At 35.9% G+C, this 23,319-nt stretch overlaps 1 protein-coding gene across 1 annotated transcript; it reads left to right on the forward strand.

Moving 5' to 3' along the window:
* The first annotated feature begins 745 nt into the window (after positions 1-745).
* LOC123563708 (phospholipid scramblase 1-like) lies at positions 746-22,931 on the forward strand. Its single transcript, XM_053525229.1, has 8 exons — positions 746-758; positions 1,632-1,709; positions 2,007-2,083; positions 2,750-2,877; positions 5,480-5,600; positions 17,130-17,232; positions 18,061-18,119; positions 19,486-22,931. Exons 1-8 carry the CDS (start codon positions 746-748, stop codon positions 19,522-19,524), a joined length of 618 nt encoding a protein of 205 aa, XP_053381204.1. The 3' UTR covers positions 19,525-22,931.
* Positions 22,932-23,319: the final 388 nt, after the last annotated feature.

Genomic DNA, 23,319 nt, shown 5'->3' on the forward strand with positions numbered 1-23,319 from the left:
GCCCGCGCGAAACCGTCCTTTTTACGTTTGCTTGAAATTTCATGCCAGCGAATTTAAATGATTTCACAGTATTTGACATAGATTAAGTTTGTAGAGTTCTTTGTTATGTCAGTGAGTTACAGTTTAGTCTTTGGATTTCATATATTTTCTAGAAGAAATTTACAATTTTCTGCAAAATTATTCAGAATGTTAGAAAAATATATCTATTAATAGATGACATTGTATGGTTTGCTGTTACAGATTGTGTGCTGGAAAAATGGCCTTACATCCAAAGGAGTGAAATTTGGAGAGTCATTCGCCATCTACTTAAGCCATCATGGAATATGAAAAAATAAGACTGCATTGACAACATCCTGATTCTGTGTTCAGATCTTTTGTGATTTCTTGTGAAGAGTCTTTGATTTTTCATAAAAATAAAAAATATATTAATATAATTTGACTTTTGCTTACTACTGAGTTTTTCAGATTCAGCAGGTGCAGCCGATCGTATTTTCCTACTATAGCCAGCTATTTGGTGGCATTTAGTGGAAAATAGGACAGCCACCATAGTGGCGTTTTGGTGAAATTTTGTCTGCTTACTGCCACCTGTTAGGTGGCAATTGGTGGAAGTAAGTGGCGTTTAGTGGAAAATATTTTTACACCATAATGGTGGCATTTTAGTGGTAATTTGTCTAAATACTCCACTTACTGCCACCATGAAGGTGGCTATTGGTGGAATTAAGTGGCAAACAAATTTTCCACCATAATGGTGGCATATGGTGTTTAAACTGTCTAAATACTCCACTTATTGCCACCTAAAGGTGTACACAAGTGGAAAGAGGTGGAATTTAGTGGAAAACAGGTTTGCCACTGTCCTTTTCATTTTTTCACCATTTTGGTGGCATTTTACGTGGCATTTTGGTGGAAAATTGTCTAAATACTCCACCATTGAAAAGGGTGGCATTATAGTGGCAAATCTAGGGACGGGTTGCTACACTAGCACTTCAACAAGGGTACTATATCAAAAAGATAAAGGTGACATACATTATTTATGCAGTTCTTTTTCAAAGTGATTGCTTTTTATCTTTAAGTGCTTTATAACAAATTTGATATATTCATGCTGCTTAAGATTTTGTAGGCATGTGATATATATCCACCCCTGAACAAAGCAGTGTCCTACTGTTTATTAAAGGCATTCAGACCTCCACATTTTGGCTAAAAGTGATCTTTCTTAAAAATTAAAGTTTTGTCATATTATGAACATAAGAACATGAGGTTTTTTTCTAAACTACCTTAAAATACCAAATCAAGAAGAAGAAAAAATTAATCCGCGTTGGGAATCTAACCAGGGCTGCTGCGGCAATAAAAACTTTTCTGACGTTTTTACTTATATCCACGTAGGACTACTGGGTATGCGTTTAGTGTGTAAAAAATATAAATATTTATGATTAAGGCAGATAACTTGGAGTAAAGCGTTCTAAACAGTTTTTGATTTTCTATGTATGCTTCTGGGACAATATTTCGAATAGTCCAGCTTTGGCTGTCTTACGGACAGCTCTTGTTTGTTGCGTACTTGCTTTAAGTCATGAAGACTTTAGTGTTTAATTTAAGAGATCAAAATGGTTAAAGGATACATTGATTATGTATTTCAGTGTTGACAGGGTTTGAAACCAGAAATAGGTATGCTGTCTTAGACAACAAAGGCCAACAAATCTTCTTTGTACAGGAAGGTAGGTTATATGTAGGGAACTGATCTGTTATGACATATTTTGATATTGAAATTTGATGACTATTTCATTTTAATAAAGGAACTATTTTACTTTTGACATCACATTTGTCAGTAAGAGGCTTTGGCTCATGTCTGGTATGAGGTTGTCATTAATTTAGAATGTTTCTGTACATTATCTGAACTTTTATCATTATAATGAATAAAGATACAAGAAGTCAGACAACTGAGGCCAGTTTAAATGATGTCAACAATTGTTGTTTCAGGTATTTAAATTTTAATACTGTAATTTTTCCTACAGAGTCCAGTTTATTTGAGCGCATCTGTTTCCCAAAGATCCGAGGGTTTCAGCTTCATGTTACAGACAATAATTCAGTGGTAGGTAACTGATGCATTACAAAGGTCGGCATTAAATCTCCCGCATTGAGTTTAGGCACACATTGAACGTACACTACTAAACCTAACCCTAACTTTTAGTCAGTATCTAGTACACTCAATACGTGTGTACATCCAATAGGGGCAATTTAATGTTGACGCATTACTAACCGAGCTTATCAATTTTTTTTGAATATGTGTGGACCTTCTTAATAGTAGTCTTAATTTAAATGGATCCCTTCAAGTGTGCTCCGAATGTAAGTGGACCTTGATAGCTGTCTGAATATTTGTGACCTAGATAGTGCTACCCACTTCGATAGTTATCTAAATATATGTTGGGATCTTTTTAATTCTCTGAATATATGTGGACCTTCTAGATAGCTTGGTTAGGGGAGTTTTGGCAGTATGCTTCATCTCTATTTATGCAGAAAGATAGTAGTAGGAAGCCATGAGAGTGCTTAATAAGTAATTATAACCTTTCCTTGCTTTCATGGTAATACAGTGTCAAAAAGAAACTTGGTAAATGAGTGCAATAGCAAACAATGGGTCCATGATTATGAAACATGAATGTGCAAACCAGTGTGAGAATGTGATTGTATTATGCTATTGTGAGCAGGCAGCCAGTCTTGTTTTGTTTGATTAAAATGAATTTTTTTGTGTATACTACAGGAAGTGATGCAATTCTCTCGAGAATTCAAGTGCAGTAATGGATGTTGCTGGTGTGGTGAGGGATGCTGTAGCATAACTATCAACATTGAGTCACCTGTTGGAAAAATGATTGGTAGAGTAAAGACTGGGTATGTTTCCAGCAACAGATGTTTAGTTTGTATTACCTTTCTGTAGCAGAGTATTACATACCTGTAGCAGAGTAATGCTTACCTGAAGCAGAGTTACAGAGTTTTTAGCTTGACTATACAAAGTATGGAGAGCTATCCTACTCGACCCGGTGTCGGCGTCTCTCCACGTCCCCTCCTTGATTAAAGTTTTGATGCACTTTCTCTTTATCTTTGTTATTACTTGATGGATTTGCTTCAAACTTAAAATAGTTATTCCTCATCATCACCCACATCATATGGCACAAAGGTCATAACTCTGGCACCAATATTTCATGAATTATCCCCCCTTTTTACTTAGAATTTCAGGTTAAAGTTTTAATGCACTTTCACTTTATCTCGTTTTGGTGCACTTTCACTTTATCTCGGTTATTACTGAATGGATTTGATTCAAACTTAAAATAGTTGTTCCACATCATCACCCACATCATATGACACAAGGTCCATAACTCTGGCACCACTTTTTCATGAATTATGCCCACTTTTTACTTAGAATTTTATGTTAATTTTGATGCATTTTCACTATATCTCTGTTATTTCAGAAAGGATTTGATTCAAACTTAAAATAATTGTTCATCATCATCGCCTACATCATTTGACAGAAGGACCATAACTGTGACACCTGTATTTTATTACCAAACAGATTTGATTCAAACTTTAAACAGTTGTACCACATCATCATCCACATCATATGACATAAGGACAATAACTCTTGCACAATATCTTTTTAATTATCCCCCTTTTTTGCTTAAAATTTCAGGTTAACGTTTTGATGCACTTTCACTTTATCTCTGTTATTACCAAATGGATTTGATTCAAACTTAAAATAGTTGTACCACATCATCACCCACATCATATGATACAAGGGCCATAACTCTTGCATCAATATTTCATGAATTATGTCCCCCTTTTACTTAGAATTTCAGGTTAAATGTGGTGCACTTTCACTATATCTTTGGCATTACTTAATAAATTTGATTAAAACTAAAATTAGTTTTTCCAGATCCTCATCCTCATCATATGACACAAGGTCAGTAACTCTGGTGCAAATATTTTATGAGTTATATCCCCTTTTTACTTAGACTTTCAGTTTAATTTTTATGCTTTCTATATCTCTGTTGTTACTAAATGGATTTAATCAAACTTAAAATGGTTGTTCCACATCATCACTCACATCATATAACACAAGTTTTATAATGCTGGCACCAGTCTGTTCTGAGTTATGCCCTCTTTTTTTACTAATAGAATTTCCAGTTCAAGTTGTGATGCACTTTTGCTGTATCTTCAGTATTACTAAATAGATTTGATTCAAACTTAAAATAGTTGTTCTGAAATAGCCGCATGATATGACACATTGTGCGTTACCTTTGCAGAAGTTTTCCATGAATTTTGTTCCTTTTATACTGATTTAATGTTTTGAGACTTAAGCTATTGTCCAATATCTTCATCCACATTTGAGTCATTACACACTCCAGTGACAGCTTCAGCTTCCTCAGATGTGCCCAATTTCACTATCCAGCATCGGTATAGTCGAGCGCGCTGTTCCCTGTGACAGCTCTTGTTTAATTTGCTTTGTTGTGTGTAGGAGAGTTGCTGTATGAGCTGTCTGTAATGCAGTTGTTGCATTAGTTGTATGTAGCGGAGTTGCTGTATTGACTGTCTGTAACACAGTTGTTGCATTTGCTTTGTGAAGCAGAGTGGCTGTATTGGTTGTCTGTAATACAGTCATTGCATTTGTTGTGTGAAGCAGAATTGCTGTATTGACTGTCTGTAACACAGTTGTTGCATTTGTTGTGTGAAGAAGAGTTGCTGTATTGGCTGTCTGTCACATAAGTTGCATTTTCTGTGTGAAGCATAGTTGTTGCATTGGTTGTCTGTAACATAAGTTGTTGCATTTGCTGTGTGTAGCAGAGTTGTTGTATTGGCTGTCTGTAACATAAGTTGTTGCATTTGCTGTGTGAAGCAGAGTTGTTGTAGTTGCTGTCTGTAACACAGTTGTTGCATTTGTTTTGTTAATTATTTTTTACTATCATTTGTTGAATATGGTATGCAAGAAAAAGATTCTATCACTGGCTGTAGGTGCAGATGGGAATATCCGGCTCTCGGGTAACTGTTTTATGCGGTAACTCGGCAGGAGCCTTTTTACCGCGTAAACAGTTACCCTCGAGACCGGAAATTCCCATCTGCACCTACAACCAGTGAAAGAATCTTATATTCTTGTCCGGTCCATAACACTGCCATTCATCAAGGGTTTTGAAATTACTTGGCGTAAATGTTCCCTCTAATGAGATGACGTGTCATGCGCAAGACCAAGACCCCTAGCTCCAAGGTCAAGGTCACACTTTAGAGGTCAAAAGTTAACATGGTCTATTTCTTCTCTCGTCCATAACTCTGCCATTTATCAAGGGATTTTAAAATTACTTGGCACAAATGTTCCCAAAAATGAGTTAATTTATCATGCGCAGACAACTGTAGCATTCTTGGGCACGGTTTGGGGGCATTTGTCACTAATAGTGACAGCTCTTGTTTTAAAGGTTATTTCAGATATCAGGTGTCTTTGTTTCAGAAATTCAAAATGGAAACATCACTTTCAAATATTTGATGCTGCTGACAATCACCTGTTTACAATATGGGGACCTTGCTGTCCATGTCAGGCAGTGTGCTGTCCAGATGATATCGACTTCCCTGTAAGTAAATATTTATAGTCAGGGACCATGCTGCTTATTCCAAGCATTGTTTAGCCCTGACGATGTCAATTTCTCTGTAACTGAGTATCTATAGTCAGGGACCTAGCTGTCTGTGCCAGGCATAGTGCTGCCCTGAAGATGTCAATTTCTCTGTAACTGAGTATCTATACTCAGGGACCTATCTGTCTGTGCCAGGCATAGTGCTTCCCTGACGATGTCATTTTCTCCGTAACTGAGTATCTATAGTCAGGGACCTAGCTGTCTGTGCCAGGCATAGTGCTGCCCTGACGATGTCAATTTCTCTGTAACTGAGTATCTATAGTCAGTTCTCTGTAACTGAGTATCTATAGTCAGGGACCTAGCTGTCTGTGCCAGGCATAGTGCTGCCCTGACGATGTCAATTTCTCTGTAACTGAGTATCTATAGTCAGGGACCTAGCTGTCTGTGCCAGGCATAGTGCTGCCCTGACGATGTCAATTTCTCTGTAACTGAGTATCTATAGTCAGGGACCTAGCTGTCTGTGCCAGGCATAGTGCTGCCCTGACGATGTCAATTTCTCCGTAACTGAGTATCTATAGTCAGGGACCTAGCTGTCTGTGCCAGGCATAGTGCTGCCCTGACGATGTCAATTTCTCCGTAACTGAGTATCTATAGTCAGGGACCTAGCTGTCTGTGCCAGGCATAGTGCTGCCCTGACGATGTCAATTTCTCCGTAACTAAGTATCTATAGTCAGGGACCTAGCTGTCTGTTCCAGGCATAGTGGTGCCCTGATGATGTCAGTATTCCTTCAACTAAATGTTTATAGTCTGGAATCTTGCAAGTACATTTGGCTATCATTTAAAGGCATAGAGCTTTGAAACTTATTAGTCCCCTACTGGTTGAAAACCAGTTTCGGGGACTATAGGAATGCACTTTTCCGTCATTCCGTCTGTCCGTCCGTCCGTCCGTCCGCAATTTCGTGTCCGGTCCATAACTCTGCCATCCATGAAGGGATTTTAATATTACTTGGCACAAATGTTCCCCATGATGAGACGACGTGTCATGCGCAAAACCCGGACCTCTAGCTCAAAGGTCAAGGTCACAATTGGAGGTCAAAGGTCAACAGGGCTTTTTTCCTGTCCGGTCCACAACTCTCCCATCCTTGAAGGGATTTTAGTAATACTTGGCACAAATGTTCCCCATGATGAGATGATGTGTCATGCGCAAATCCCGGACCCCTAGCTCAAAGGTCAAGGTCACAATTGGAGGTCAAAGGTCAACAAGGCTTTTTTCCTGTCCGGTCCATAACTCTCCCATCCATGAAGAGATTTTAATATTACTTTGCACAAATGTTCCCCATGAGGAGACGACGTGTCATGCGCAAAACCTGGACCCCTAGCTTAAAGGTCAAGGTCACAATTGGAGGTCAAAGGTCAACAAGGCTTTTTTCCTGTCCGGTCCATAACTTTCCCATCTATGAAGGGATTTTAATATTACTTGGCACAAATGTACCTCATAATAAGACGATGTGTCATGCACAACTTTCAGACCCCTAGCTCAAAGGTCAAGGTCACACTTAGCAGTCAAATGTTAACATAGCATGAAAAGGGTCTGTTTCGTGTCCGGTCCATAACTCTGACATTCATTAAGGAATTTTAATATCACTTAGCACAAGTGTTCCCCATGATGAGACGACGTGTCATGCGCAAATCCCAGACCCCTAGCTCAAAGGTCAAGGTCACAATTGGGGGTCAAAGGTCAACAGAGTTTTTTTTCCTGTCCCGTCCATAACTCTGCCATCCATGAAGGGATTTTAATATTACTTGGCACAAACGTTCCCCATGATGAGACAACATGTCATGCGCAAAGCCCAGACCCTTAGCTCAAAGGTCAAGGTCACAATTGGAGGTCAAAGGTCAATAAGGTTTTTGCCCTGTCCGATCCAGAACTCTGTCATCCATCAAGGGATTACAATATTACTTGGCATAAATGTTTCCCATGATGAGACGACGTGTCATGCGCAACACCCAATACCCTAGCTTAAATGTCAAGGTCACACTTTGAGATCAAAGGTCAAGAGGATTTTTTCCTGTCCGGTCTATAATTTTGTCATGCAAAGCAGGATTTAGATATCAGTTGGCACAAATATTCCCCTGGATGAGACAACATGTCATGCGCAAGAACCAGGTCCCTAGGTCTAAGGTCAAGGTCATATTTAGAGGTCAAAGGTCAAATTCAAGAATGACTTTGTACGGGACATTTCTTCTTCATGCATGGAGGGATTTTGATGTAACTTGGACCAAATGTTCACCACCATGAGGCACCCTTGTTTTTAGAATTACGTCCCTTTGTTATTACTATAAATAGATTTTATTGTAACTTTTTTATTACTGGCGGTAGAGAAAAATCGAGACCACTTTTCTGTGGTACAGCATGCATGTTACATCCAATTTTTAGGTGTATTTTGACCTATCTCTACCTGGTAAAGAGTTTCTTGTGGACTTGTATTATATAGATTTTTTTTTTTTTTTTTTTTTTTTTTTTTTTTAAAAAGATTAATTTCCCTTTGTTGTTACTATAAATAATTTACATGATAACATTTTTATAATCAGCCAAAAAAATTCAATATGAAAACAACTGTAGGTTTTTATATATATAAATTTTAATCCAAGTGTTTTGTTATAACATATTGTATATATAGTACAATATTGTTTATACATCATTGACAGATATCAGTTCATTATGTTATACTGCAGTAGAGAAAATTAGGTGCCTTCCAGTAGGGGACTTTGTATTGCATGGCAATACTTCATTCACTTGTTTTTTCTTTTTTAGGTCAATTACCAACCTCACTGGGTCAAATCCAATAACTCTGACATGTATTTTGGCCAAATTATGCCCCCTTTTGGATTAGTAAATCCTGTTTAAAGTTTTACATGCAAGTTACTATCTCCAAAACAAATGCAGATATTGAATTGAAACTTCACATGTGTCTTCGGGGTTATAAAATTAGGTGATAGCATCAAGTCCCATAACTCTGACATGCATTTTGGCCAAATTATGCCCCCTTTTGGACCTAGAAAATCCTGGTTAAAGTTTTGTGTGCGAGTACATATAGCTATTACTTAAAGGATATTGAATTGAAACTTCACATGTGTCTTAGGGGTTATAAAAGTAGGTGATAGCATCAAGTCCCATAACTCTGATATGCATTTTGGCCAAATTATGTCCCCTTTTGAACTTAAAACTTCTGGTTAAAGTTTTGCATGCAAGTTACTATCTCCAAAACTATTAAATGCAGATATTGGATTGAAACTCCATAGATATTTTAACATTTCTGGTAATATCCCTGTTTCCGGGACAACAATTCGAAAAGTCGAGCATTGGCTGTCTTATGGACAGCTCCTGTTCTTTGTGCTAGTTTAACACAATTAGTGTGACATTAATACATATGCATAAAACATACCCTATAAGGAGCCGTCACACCTTGCCGGATAACGTAAACGAACGTCACACGAATAGAATGATTTTGTACTGGTCACTTGACTGGCAAAACTGGTACACTGCAAGTCACCACAATCTCCGCTGTCACCTTCTCCTTCTGTTTATTGCACATGCAAAGATGTTCAGATTGGCATTTAGCTGGTCGTTCTATGCCTGGATCAGGGCTGATTGATACCTCAGGACCTCAGGCACACTTTAACATGACACTCCATGATGTGTTGATTAAGGTCCTCAAAATTCCAGAATGTCCTCCCCTATGACACACAGGAAGATAATGAGAGAGAGAGAAGCAGGAGAGCCGTGTTTTAATAATAAAAGAAGTGTCTAACCATCCAGTGACCGGACGCCTAGCTTATCCTCTCAGCTTAGGGTTCTATAGGACTTTGGTAATCATGCAGTTGGTTGATGAATAATGTAATAAATTAATGTAATTTATTATAAATTGTTTGCGTAATAAAGCATTATTTACTTGTACTACTGTAGGCTGAATGTAAACCTAAAACTCGTTAGTCTGTTTTTAATTACTGTTTATTAATAGGTTAAAACAGAATTGTGACAAATTTAATAATGATGAAAAGTATTAAGCTGTTAAGATAAATTATCGAACATGTTATGTAAAGTTAAGGTTTAAACATATTGATACTATATTGATGCAAGCAATTAGCTTAAAGATGTATTCTGCTCATCTTTCATTGAAATATTTTATATTAAGATATTTACTTCAAATGCAGATAATCCTCATCAAATATATTCAACTTCACTAAATATAAAAATAAATTGTCTATATTGAGCTACATTCATAATCAAATGTCATGTAGTAACAGCTGATCATGTAAAAAACTTCCAGTTTTTTATGATAGTACACATTTATACTGCTTTCAGCTGTACATGTATACAGTGTGTACTATTATCAACCAAATTCATCAGTGTTAATACACATAAATCTGTTTATTCTATGTTTACATATATTACTGGTAGTATTTATTTTCATGTTTTCAAATATGAAATTTGGGTCTAGTATACCTTTAACAAATATTTGATGACGGACTACACGGTTTTCTAATAATGTTGTAGATCTATGAAACAATGATATTTTGCGGAAGATGTATAATGATATTCCGATTAAAAAACAAATTCTTAATTTTGTCATCATGTTTAAGGCATGATAAAAGAGGATATTTAAATTTAATATTTCTCAATTTTTCTGTGTATTCATAATTATCTTTGAAACTTTCTCATCAAAATTTGTGTCGGCACAACAACAATGACATTGGAATGCTTTTAAATAACGACAGTAACTTTGTAAGCAGCACCATTTTAACACAAATATTATCAGATGTAGGTAAGCAACTTATTATCTTAAGTATGATACAGTATTTAACATTCTTAAATAAATTGGTTTCTGGACATTACCTCTAGCGGACAGGGTAGACGTCCGGGTACCGGAAGGCAAGAAAGCAGGCTAGGCGTCCAGTTACTGGACAGCTAGGCACTTCCAATTATTCCCCAGATGTATGTGCTCAGCGGTTTGGTCCTGTTGACCACCGTTTCACATCCATTATTTGTCAGTTTCCATGCGTTCCTTGTCAGTAATCTTCGGCTGAACATGCTGTCAGTGTCTGGAATACCTCTCGTTGACTCATTGTATATAAGGTAGTAGTTAGGCAGCGAATCAGGTTCACCGGACATCAGTAGATGTGAAATGGACAAGAACAGGACAAGGAACGTAAGAGTTCCAAACAAAACGCATGTCAGCTTAAAGCTACCGTACATTCAGCTGGCGCCTTTGTCCAATGGAGTCCGTTCTAACCTTCCGTTCGTCACACTTCGTGTCAGGTCCATAACTCTGCCATCCATGAAGGGATTTTGAAATTACTTGGCATAAATGTTCACCATAATGAGATGATGTGTCATGCGCAAGACCCAGACCTCTAGCTCCAAGGTCAAGGTCACTCTTAGAGGTCAAAGGTTAACAGGGTCTTGTTTTGTGTCTGGTCCATAACTCTGCCATCCATGAAGGGATTTTGAAATAACTTGGCATAAAAGTTCACTATTATTAACATGCGCAAGACCCAGACCCCTAGCTCCAAGGTCAAGGTCACACTTAGAGGTCAAAGGTTAACAGGGTCTGTTTCGTGTCCGGTCCATAACTCTGCCATCCATGAAGGAATTTTGAAATAACTTGGCATAAATGTTCACCATAATGAGACGACGTGTCATGTGCAAGACCCAGACCCCTAGCTCTAAGGTCAAGGTCACACTTAAAGGCCAAAGGTCATATAAAAGAATGACTTTGTCCGGAGCATTTCTTCTTCATGCATGGAGGGATTTTGATGTAACATGGCACAATTGTTCACCATCATGAGACGGAGTGTCATGCGCAAGAACCAGGTCCTTAATTTAGAATTACTTCCCTTTGTTGTTACTATAAATAGCTTATACTGTAACTTTTTCATTACTGGCCATAGGGAAAAATTGAGACCACTTTTCTGTAGTACAACATGCATGTTACATCCAATTTTTATGCCCCAGAAGGGAGACATATAGTTTCTGAACTGTCAGTCTGTCCGCAATTTTTGTGTCCATTCCATATCTTTGTCATTGATGGATGGATTTTCAAATAACTTGGCATGAATGTGTACCACAGTAAGATGACATGTCACACGCAAGACCCAGGTCCGTAGTTCAAAGGTCAAGGTCACACTTAGACGTTAAAGGTCATTTTTCATGATAGTGCATTCGTGTCCGGTCCATATCTTTGTCATCCATGGATGGATTTTCAAATAACTTGGCATGAATGTGTACTATAGTAAGACGACGTGTCGCGCGCAAGACCCAGGTTCGTAGCTCAAAGGTTAAGGTCACACTTAGACGTTAAAGGTCATTTTTCATGATAGTGCATTGGTGTCCGGTCCATATCTTTGTCATCCATGGATGGATTTTCAAATAACTTGGCATGAATGTGTACTACAGTAAGACGACGTGTCGCGCGCAAGACCCAGGTTCGTAGCTCAAAGGTCAAGGTCACACTTATACGTTAAAGGTCATATTTCATGATAGTGCATTGATGGGTGTGTCCAGTCCATATCTTTGTCATTCATGCATGGATTTTAAATTATTGGGCATGAATGTGTACCACAGTAAGACGACGTGTCGCGCGCAAGACCCAGGTCCGTAGGTCAAAGGTCCTAAACTCTAACATCGGCCATAACTATTCATTCAAAGTGCCATCGGGGGCATGTGTCATCCTATGGAAACAGCTCTTGTTAGGTGTATTTTGACCTATAATTGACTTTTATCCCCTTCAAGTAATATCTAGAATTAGTTAAAGCTTCTGACATTATAACGGTCTAACAGTGATTTCAAATCTTTTATGTCTGGAGTTAGCCTGTCACTAAATTTTATACTGTTTGACATATACAAGAAAGTACTATTATATACTTTCGAAGTTATCTGAGAATTTCTTTATAAGATTAACATGGTATCATTGTTCAATCAAATATTTATAAAGACTTATATTGGTTGACCTATTCATGTTTATTTATATCTGCTCTCACTTAATTTTTTAAAGCACTCTAGGCAGCCTGGAGGTAAAATAACAAAATACATTTGTACCCCACATTTGTAATGGAGGTATCCATATTTGTTTTCTTTCCATCAAGTATAACACAAGAGATCTATATATCATCAAGGGATTGACACCTTCAGGTAGATGGTGTTAGGTTGTATTGTAATTTATTGGTTAAAGACCCATGCAAAAACAGGCCAGGAAATCCTGGGATATCTCAGGTTATCTCAGGAGAAATTCCTGCCATTTTCCTGGGATATCCTGGGATATCTCAAGATTTTTCACGCCGGTAATTGGAACAGGATTTATTCCTGCACATTCCTGGACAATCCTGTATAAGCAGGAAATGCCAGGGTGTAGAAAATAACATTTTGAGGTCCAGAAAATCCCAGGATATCCTGGGAAGCCAAGATTGAAAAAAGTGTCCTGGGGCCAGGATATCCTGGAATTTCCTGGGATGTAGATTGAGTACCAGGACCAGGAAATCCCAGGAAGCCAGGATGGTAGTGTCCTGGGGCCAGGATATCCTGGGATTTCTTGGCAAGTAGAATGAATCCTGGGACCAGGACATCCAAGGTTATCCTGGGTGCAGGACTTACCTTAAAATAATTGTTAGAAATAATCAATCATTGTGTCTCATTTGGAAAGAATTAACTTTTTATAGCTTTAAGATTATTATTAGACTGAAATGAGACCCTAAAGACAAACAAGTTGTAAGCTTTTCTTCCTTTTTGGGGGAATTCATATAATAGGTATCTCACAAACACTGACAACTGTATAAACAAAAATTAATGTAATAAAAAATGTCAGATGTTTAATGTTATTTTTATACTTAAATATGATCATATTTGACAGGTTGTATTGTTTTGTTTTTTTTTTTTTGTTTTTTTTTTTCAAATTAGCATAATTCAACACCTCTTTTCATTCTCCATTTCATTTCATCAACTGCTCAATGTAATTAGCCTTTGCCTGACCAGCTTCAGCCTGTCCCTCATTATATTTAGGCACCCATGTAATTAGGTCAGTGGTTCAAATTTATTTATATAACAATCACCTAAAATATATACAAGTATTAGATTAACTCTTGTTACAGAAGCATAATTATCTATCCTTCACATATACCTGAACAAAAAATACCTGTGACCAGGTAAATTTTTAGTTTAATTAAGACACTGAGGGGAATAAAGATGGTATTTTAGTCTATAATTTTTTTCTGGTCCTGTGACATTACAGGTTTGAATTACATTTAAAATTAAAAAGTTTAATGTTCTTACCTGATATCCTTCTTAAACTTAAGCATTTTTAGAGATTCCAGTTAAAATATTTTGCTCCATTCCATGTGCCAGCAACAACATGAACAAAGCACTTCCTGTTTACATTCAAATTTTTGGTATTCATGAGCAATTTTCTTGAGTACAATATAGTTACTGAAGGGAATATCTAGAATGTTATTGATATAAATATATACAGTACAAGAGTGAATTTGACCATTCTTTAGCCAACAGAATTTGCAATAATCACAGAAAAATAAACAGAAAAAGGGGGAATATTTTTTTGGCACATGTATAACAGCGTCAGAAGCCTTCATTTTCATTGGTTCCTTTCTTGATGCAGGATTTCTCAGGATATCCTGGGATTTCCTGCACAAAGAAAATTATGATTTACATTTGTTACAGCTTATTGAATCTTATTTGAAGAAGTCCTGGCTTGTCCTGCCTGTTCCTCAATCAATTAATATAAGTCCTGGATTGTCTTGCCTTATCCTGTCTTCTTTTATTCTGGTCCTGGCTTTTCCTGTCTTAAGCTGAGCTCTTAAAATACCACATAGGATATCCCAGGATATCTCAGGATTTACCTGGGATATCCTGGCCTCCAAGACTTATTTCTGCATGGGGAAGACTTGCAAAATATTCTTGTATTGATCTGGTACCTGTTCTGTGAACTTAATCAATAACATGTATAGATAAAGACTGATTAAATTCACATGACTTAAACCTGAGTGTTTACCTAATGAAGTATTGACCTTATATAGAAAATCACCTTGTAATATAGAATTATACAATTTAGTTTATTTATATTTATTGCATATTGTCATTTCAATGTATATACATATAATTAAGCCGACATTATAAACGTCTTCTAACTCATAGGCGTAGGAGCAGGGGGGGGGGGGGGGGCCAGCGGGGGCCAGGCCCCCCCAAAAGCTAGGAGAGGGGGGCCAAACTATAGTTTGGCCCCCCCAATATTTTGGAAAAGAGATATAACATGCAGTCTTATATAACATTTACTTAGCATCATATATAATTCTTTTCAACCTGATTTCTGATTTCCATTTGGCCTTTCCTTGTATTCTGACTTGTCTCTTTCCGTAGTGTGAGTAGATACTAAAATCTGTATGCGCCACGCCGAGGATTGTTTGATTACATTTTATAAAAATAATATATCATTGAGCGCAACCACTACAGATTGAGCGTCTGCAAAATCCATGTAATTATTAAGCCTGTTTACACATGTAAACGTTATGATGGTTTTTTTTCATTGTCCATTTAAGAGAATGATATTTCCACAACTTTATATCACAATTAGACAAATTCAACGCTAATTGATTGTATGTCCAGGGCTTCAACAGAAGAATGTAAAAAGATGGCACACTTAACTAGAACAATTCATATTAAGACAGTTCAGTGCGTAGTCGTATGTGTATCATACGACTAACTCAATGATTGCTAAAACATAGAGGCTTGAGGGGGCCTATGGCCCATTTGACGCAGCTGTACAAGGGTTTGAGGCTTTGTCATGAATAATGCACCGGGGATCCCTTGCCGCCTAACCTCCCCCCCCCCCCCCACCACCGCCAGTCAAAAAGGTTTGGGCCCCCCCCCCCCCCCCCCCAAATTAAACTCGCTCCTACGCCCATGTAACTGTGTCAACATTATGTAGATTAAACTGATGACGGAATTCAGTTTACTTTCAAGGGAAAGATAGATATTATTATGCAATCAAAGTAAATAAAACATTGTGTTTTTTGTAAGCAAAAAGATAAAATACATATATATCTTAAAAACTGAAAATCTTAAACTTGATATTTTCGCCACTGATGAACTTACTGAAGTATTTTACCTCGAAATCATTTTATACAAAAATAAAATTAATTCATGAAATAATATATATATATATATTAAACAATAGCCAGTTTTTGATATGAAACTTATTCTATGATTAACCCTAAGCCTGCTTAATTTCTAAAATGGACTGTTCCATCATTCAGTTTGGGCAATACCATTTATTATTCGAAGGGGTGTTCACTAAAAATTTACTAACTGAATAGCGAACAGTGCAGACCATGATCAGCCTGCACGGATGTGCAGGCTGATCTTGATCTGCACTGGTCGCAAAGGCAAAACCACTCGCCGCTAGCAGGCTAAGGGTAAAGCAGTTTGGGTGTAGTGTGTTCAAAACTGGCTACTCAGTACTGAAATTAATTGTAGGAATAAAGTAAATATATTTGATCAGTAGCCAGTAAGGTGAAGCACACCAAGATGACACTGTACATGGTGTATAACTACTATATCTAATTACAGTATAAACTTATGGAATGCCATGAGTTCAATAATTGTTTTATTACATGACATTTGCATTTTCACTTGTTTGCTTTTGAAGTTTAGACTGTGACCCAGGGTATATTACTTTCCTATTCTAAAGACTCTTTATAGGTGAATTATGGTCTGAGGTGTTCACAACAGCCATCAGATATGTTGTGTGATAGATAATATGGTGTTTTATTTAATGCTTTTCAGTGAAATATTGAATTATATCAGTGAAGTAACATTGTTATTTTTCACTGTTTCAAAGCAGTGAAAATATCATTTTTATTTTTCACTAGTACATGTACAGAACTTCTTTTGAATGCGAAAGAATATGAATTATGAATTATAAATAGGAAATTTTTTGCAAAATATACTTGAAAGAATAGATGTATATAAATACCTGCACGAACATAAAAGATATACGCTCAACCGTAATAAAATGTAAAGAAATCTGAAAACTTCAGAAAACTGTTTAACAATTTTTCGACACAAAAACACTGAATCACATTTTGCGGGTAAAATGGGTATAGTTTTGTTAAAATTGTTGAAAATCATTAAATAAAAAGAAAATTTGTTTGTTTTACATATAAAATCAAACTATATTTCACTCATGAACAACATAATTTGTATTTTTACTTATGGCTGTGCCACTCTCGAAAATATTGCTTAATAATGTTCACTCGGGGAAATATATTACGATCTTACACTGACACACATAAATATTCTCTTTGTTCTGTGTTATTTATGTAACTTCATCAAGTTTACATGTAAACTTTGATTTGAAAGAAATCAAATTGCATCAAAAGGAAATGACTTCAGAAAAAGTAGCATAAACTATACAAACTTCTTTCTGTAAAAGTTGTAAATCATTTTGAGAATTATTGTTGTAGATAACGGACCCGTCATTACAAACACGTGTGGGGAACATTGCTAAGCAGTGGAGAGGATGTTGTGCAGAATCCTTCACAGATGCTGACCAGTACTGCTTGACTTGTGAGTAGTTATAATTTCAAAATAATGGTTAATCAGTATTATGTTATTTTTGTGTGATGATAGAGTCTAGTTAGAGAGCACATTAGGCAGTTTAAAGGACTGCTGGTGTCATGTTGGATCCCCGCCCGGTAAGGTGAATGATCTCTTAGATGACAGTAGAATATCATTGGCCACTGTGAGGCTCCTGTAAGGAATCTATGTTATTTGCAATGAACAAGTTAGTATTGGTACATCATCCACAAAAGCGACATAGGTTCCTATGCTATTTGTGTTGTGTTTTCTTTTTGCCTTATAATTATGTATTTTCTTTAAAGATTACCTTGATAAATAATTTACTTTCATAAGAGCATCAGTTGCAGGTCTGGCTTTGTGTATTTGGGTTTTGGATGTGGAAATAATTTTGTCCATCTGTCCTTCCATCTATCCATTTGTCTATCTGTTTGCCTGTCTGTCCATCTGTTTGTCTGTCTGTCCATCTGTCCTTCCACCTATCCATCTGTTTGTCCATCTGTCCTTCCACCTATCCATCTGTCTGTCCATCTGTTTGTCTATCTGTCCATCTGTCCTTCCACCTATCCATCTGTTTGTCTATCTTTTTGTGATTCTTCTTTGGTTCTTTTGCTAGATATTTATAAAATTTATGTTACTTTTTATGTTTTACCTTGTCATTCCTTTGAGTATGACTTGCAAAAAATATTTAATGAAAATCATTCTTTCAAAATACTTATCATATATGTTTGCTGCAATCAACCTGTTTTGTTGTAATCAAAAATGTAAACCTTGTAGAACAGATGTAGAACTAAAGAAATGAATATTATTTATTTTCAGTCCCAGCAAATATGACAGTAGATTGTAAGGCCCTACTGATGGGTTCTCTCTTCATTGTGGTATGTATAGGCTTTCCCTTAAATCAGTATTTTAACTACATTTCAAAGAAACTTGCTGTGACATTATATAATTGTAGTGACTTTTACCACGACTGTATTTTAATAAGGCTCGTGTAGACTAACGTCAGAGGAGCACCGGTAACTCTGGCCAAAACTAGTCCTCTCCCTCCCTTCCCCCACTGTTAAATGCAATATAAAAATATCCAGCATGAACAAACTAAGTTTACAGACTGAATAAGCATTCATAATGGTCAGAATTAATAATTTAGATGACAAAATTTAGCTATGAACAGGCTTGTATATGCCCTGATAATTATCTCACAAGTACAACCAGTATTATGCAAAAAATAGCAGAAAAGAGTTGTAAACAGAACTTTAAAATTTGAAAATGAGCTTGAAATTAAAACAAATAGTCTTTTCCAATGAAAAATGATGCAGCTGGGGTCATCAATACTTAAATATCATGTCAACTGTTTTCTTAAATAAAGTTTTTTGCCAAACTAGCTCTACTTTGGGTATTAACAAAGATATTTTTCTGAGCATTCTAAAGCTCTGCATGACTTACAGGGAGTTGAATACTCTGTTAGCTTGTTGTAGGAGCTGATACCAGCTGAAGTTATAAAGTCACAAATTCATCTTTTAACTTTGCATTTCTGGAATTGAACCTGGAACCTCCAGGAATCTGTAGCAAGCTTCACCCATATCATTATCCACTGAACAGTTGTCATATGTGTCAAGTTACACAAGTCTAGAGCTTTGCCTTTATGCTAGAATTTAGTTTTTACCAAGCACTCACTGGTTTTGTAGAAAAATCTTAACTTTACAACAGAAATTAGAGGCGCAACAGTTTTACTAAATGTAAATGTTGTAATGAAATGAGCCGCACCATGAGAAAACCAACATGGTGCGTTTGCGACCAGCATGGATCCAGACCAGCCTGTGCATCCATGCAGTCTGGTCAGGATCCATGCTGTTCGCTAATGGTTTCTCTAATTGCAATAGGCTTTAAAAGCAAACAGCATGGATCCTGACCAGACTGCTCGGATGCTGCGCTGGTCTGGATCCATGCTGGTGGCAAACGTGCTATGTTGGTTTTCTCATGGCGCGGCTCAAAAAGACCACGAAGAAGACAAGTGAACACACTTTAATAAAAGCTGAGTAGTTTTTGTGGACAGGTTCAGACTTACCTCTGTTCATAAATGTTTCTTCTGTAAGATAGGATAGGTAAATGCAAATTCATTAAACATTGCAAGCACATTGGTTATTATGTTTGTTATTACAGATTCAGATGCTTTTGTTATGATATTTATGTTAACATTTCTGAGAGAAAGGTTTTAAAGTGTAGTTACATTTTCTCTCATTTCAGGAGTACCTTGTGTTTGAGAGACAGAAGAAGAACAATTAGATGAGGTGTTGCCTTGGCAACGTGTCTACTAGGCAATGTGTATATCATATGACAAAATGCAAAATACACTTGCTTTGAAACTAAACATCTACATAGACTTACTTGATTTGACAGTTCTTAAATGATTTCTTTTATTTGTGTTGTTATCTAATTTTTATTGTTTTATATTTCATTATCCCCCCCATACTATGGTGAGGTGTATTGACTTTGTCTGTCTGTCTGTCTGTCCTTATGTCACAAAAGTTTGTTTAGACTCCTGAGACTACTGGTGAGATTTCAACAAAACTTTATAGGAAGGTTCAGTTTTAGGGCTAGTTTCGCATAATCAACTTGTAGTGCAAACAGTACTGTTTTTACCTCTCTGGATATCTTTGCTCTTTGACCAGATATTGCATATTCATTTACTCTGCCATTTTTTAACAAAGCAGTATGGGAAGACGTTTGCTTTTTCCAGAAGCAGTCGCAAGTTTTATACTATTTTATGGCCTTCAGAAAAAGAAATGAACAACTTAAGTTTTAGTGTAAAGTGATCGGATATAAACTCTGTCAGGATTTTGCTGTGTTCTAAAGAACTAAATCTGTTCATACATTTTCTTATATTAAGAAAAGAGAATATTTGAAAAAGCAACTTTACTGATGTGTGATTATTAATGGCACAAACTATGTGTCAAAGTTTTATCAATTACAGGACGATAGTATATAGTAATATTGACATCAAGAACCTACTCGTAGCAACGAAGAAATAATACCATATTTTTTTCCACTGTTTTACATATAAGGCACACAAACTATAAATGGCAGAAGGTTATTGAAATTTTACACTTAACCAGCATATCCTACCAAAAAATTGTAATGTAACATTTGTTTTTCAGTTTGTGTTTTTACAGATCTTGATATTAAACAAGTCACAGGATCTCTGTGTACATGTGTGTATATATATGTATAAACTTTTATGTGTAAGCAGGATTCTTTGTTCATAAAAGCAAATAATTGTACAATAAAACCTAACACTAATAATACAGTGAGACCTTTCAAATCTTGGAGAAAAAAATGTCATTAATTTGTTTTGCATGGACATATTGTAAGTCTGTTATATCAAAGTTTAACTATTTTACAGAATTAAGAGCACATTGGATGTCTGTACAGATGGTAGTTTTGAATGATAGTTTTGGTCTGTATTGTGGATTTCGAATGCATATGCATGAAATATATTGTATCATAAACTATATTGTAAACATAGATGTGTACGTTAGTGGAAATAACAGTATGTATGGTGTACTTTTTAATGATTATTTAACCATTATTGATATTTTATCCAACATGTTTTTATCTGATATTGTTAAACAAGAGAACAAACCACAGTTGCTCATTTCTCATTATTTCCATGACAGCTGTCGCAAACACCTTTCTGTTTTTATATACTGTTAACATAAAATTATTTTGTTACTATCTACTGCAGATTAGGTAGTTTTTATAAAGGTTTATTTTTCTATTTCATGGTTAGCAACCGTATTGATGGTGTAAATGTTCGCTAAACACAAGTTTCTTATGTTTAAGGACATAATGCTGTTCATTATTCAAAAATATTTTGAATTCAGGAGTGGTATTATTCAGGGGTGATAGTGAAAACAAAACCAATACCAACAAGTATACAATATGAAAACCTGTACAGTGTCAACTTTGACAACATATTGATCTTTACCTTAGAAACCAAGTAAGGCTTTAAATCAACTGGGACAAATTCATGATGTACCTTAAACATTTTTTCTGAAATCTGTGTTTTGTGAATGATATATTTATACACACCACTGAAAGTAATGGCAGTAAATACTATCAGAGTGAGTACCCTAGAGAGAGGCAGGTATGTACAGATGCTCAGCTGGTGTTTTCCGTCATCATTATCGGGGGTGTACAGATAGGAAATACATTGTATTTTAGATTTCTAAGATAGTTGAAAGTTACTGTTCTATTTTCATATTGTTTGCAACTACTGCAATCTACCTCAGGTATTTGTGACACTTGTGTACTGTGATATATTTGGGACATACCATTTTATAAGGCAGGAGATGCAAGGTGCTTGCTACATTATCAATACATGTTTTTGTTATCTTAATTTTTTTTGTGGGAAATTAGATATATTATAATGATTATTTGATTTTATTTTTCTGTATTTCAGTTTCCGCTCATACTTGTTTAACCAGTGAAAAATATTTTTTCCATTGCATAATAAAATATTATAGTAGAACCTGACAGAGCATCGAACAGAGCATTGAGACAAATACCCACACCTGCTGTCATCACCGGTCAAAAATAAAATGGTGAATTCCCAGACTTGATCTGAGCTCATTATCTTGTATTATTTTTATCAAGTGTGTTTTACTTTAGTGAAAAAAAAAAAACAAAATGATTGTGTGCATGGTACAAATAATCAACTGTATTTACTTCATTGTTATGCATGTCATATGTTCATACAAAAAGCATTAAACAACAGTTGATGTAACGTGAAAATGGCTGATGTAATGTGAAAGAGTTACTTTTTCTTGATTTAGAAATAGGCAAAAGAGGTCATTTTAAAAGATTGTGGCTCTTTTCTTTTAAGGTTCTTTTTATCTTTCAGAAGTATGTTGTTCCTTTGACAGTGAAATATTATGTAGGGATAGCACATGTTTTTTTTTGTGATAACATCTGCAAAATACCGAGGGGTGGGTGAGGGTACCAAAGAACCTAGAGGGATTCTGAAGATGTTATAACATTAAAACTATTAAATAAATCAATATATTGTCCAACAACATCATTAAATTTCTATGAAATGTGCTCTTTTATCATGTTGACTTCATTTCCTTTTGAATTATCCATTTTGGGGCTGTACTATGTTTACGTTTTGCCACTGAACAAGCTTATATGTAAAAAGGTGTTTTAACAGCGTGTGAGGGCACAATCTGTTAACACATGTTTACTTTCCCTCCCATGAAAGCACCCCTAACAATGACCAGAAGAGCAGTTTTATGCTAGAATATTTTATTACATGGACCTAGTTCCTGTATTATGGTCATTATTGTTGAAATACATTTTACAGGATCTTTCCGCAGAATATACAATAAAATGAATGGGGAAAATTTTTGAGACACTATTTGATTTGAGAAAATACTCTGTTGTAGAAATATCGGTACCTAGATGGTCATTATACCAAGAACCACTGTACTCAAATCTGATATCATATTGAACTACTGCACAGAAGATATGGTTTCAAAATAAAAATATTGTAAAATAAAAATTGGGTATATCACAAATAGTAACAGATAAGGATTTGGACTTTGCCTACTTCCCTTTTTGCCTCATTTCATTCTGATATGTGCTCATCAAACAGTTGTTTTGCTCAATGGAAGAAAAGTCCCTAACAAGGCAAGTTACTATATTTTGGATCCATGTTTGAAACTTGCAAACGCCTTAAACATATTTTACACAGCCTGTTGGATAGCCTTTTTTTATCATTTTAAGGACATTGTTTTATTACATGTATTTTCTTTATGATTAAACAAGATATTTAAACAGAAAATAGCAAATGCACATATTTATGTTTATATTCCAAAATCAACAGGGGTCATCTACTCTGCATGTTCAATCATCCTATGAAGTTTCAACATTCTGGGTCAAGTGGTTCTCAAGTTATTGATCGGAACTGGTTATCAATGTTCAGGCCCCTGTGACCTTGACCTTTAACGGAGTGACCCCAAAAGCAATAAGGGTCATTTACTCTGCATGAACAATCATCCTATGAAGTTTCAACATTCTGGG

Source organism: Mercenaria mercenaria, chromosome 2 (genome assembly GCF_021730395.1).
Source record: "Mercenaria mercenaria strain notata chromosome 2, MADL_Memer_1, whole genome shotgun sequence".
Classification (NCBI taxonomy): domain Eukaryota; kingdom Metazoa; phylum Mollusca; class Bivalvia; order Venerida; family Veneridae; genus Mercenaria; species Mercenaria mercenaria.

Coding starts and splice junctions, on each gene's coding strand:
- LOC123563708 (XM_053525229.1), top strand. Junction 17,233..18,060: donor TGACCAGTACTGCTTGACTT/GTGAGTAGTTAT, acceptor ATTTATTTTCAG/TCCCAGCAAATATGACAGTA. Junction 18,120..19,485: donor TGGGTTCTCTCTTCATTGTG/GTATGTATAGGC, acceptor CTCTCATTTCAG/GAGTACCTTGTGTTTGAGAG.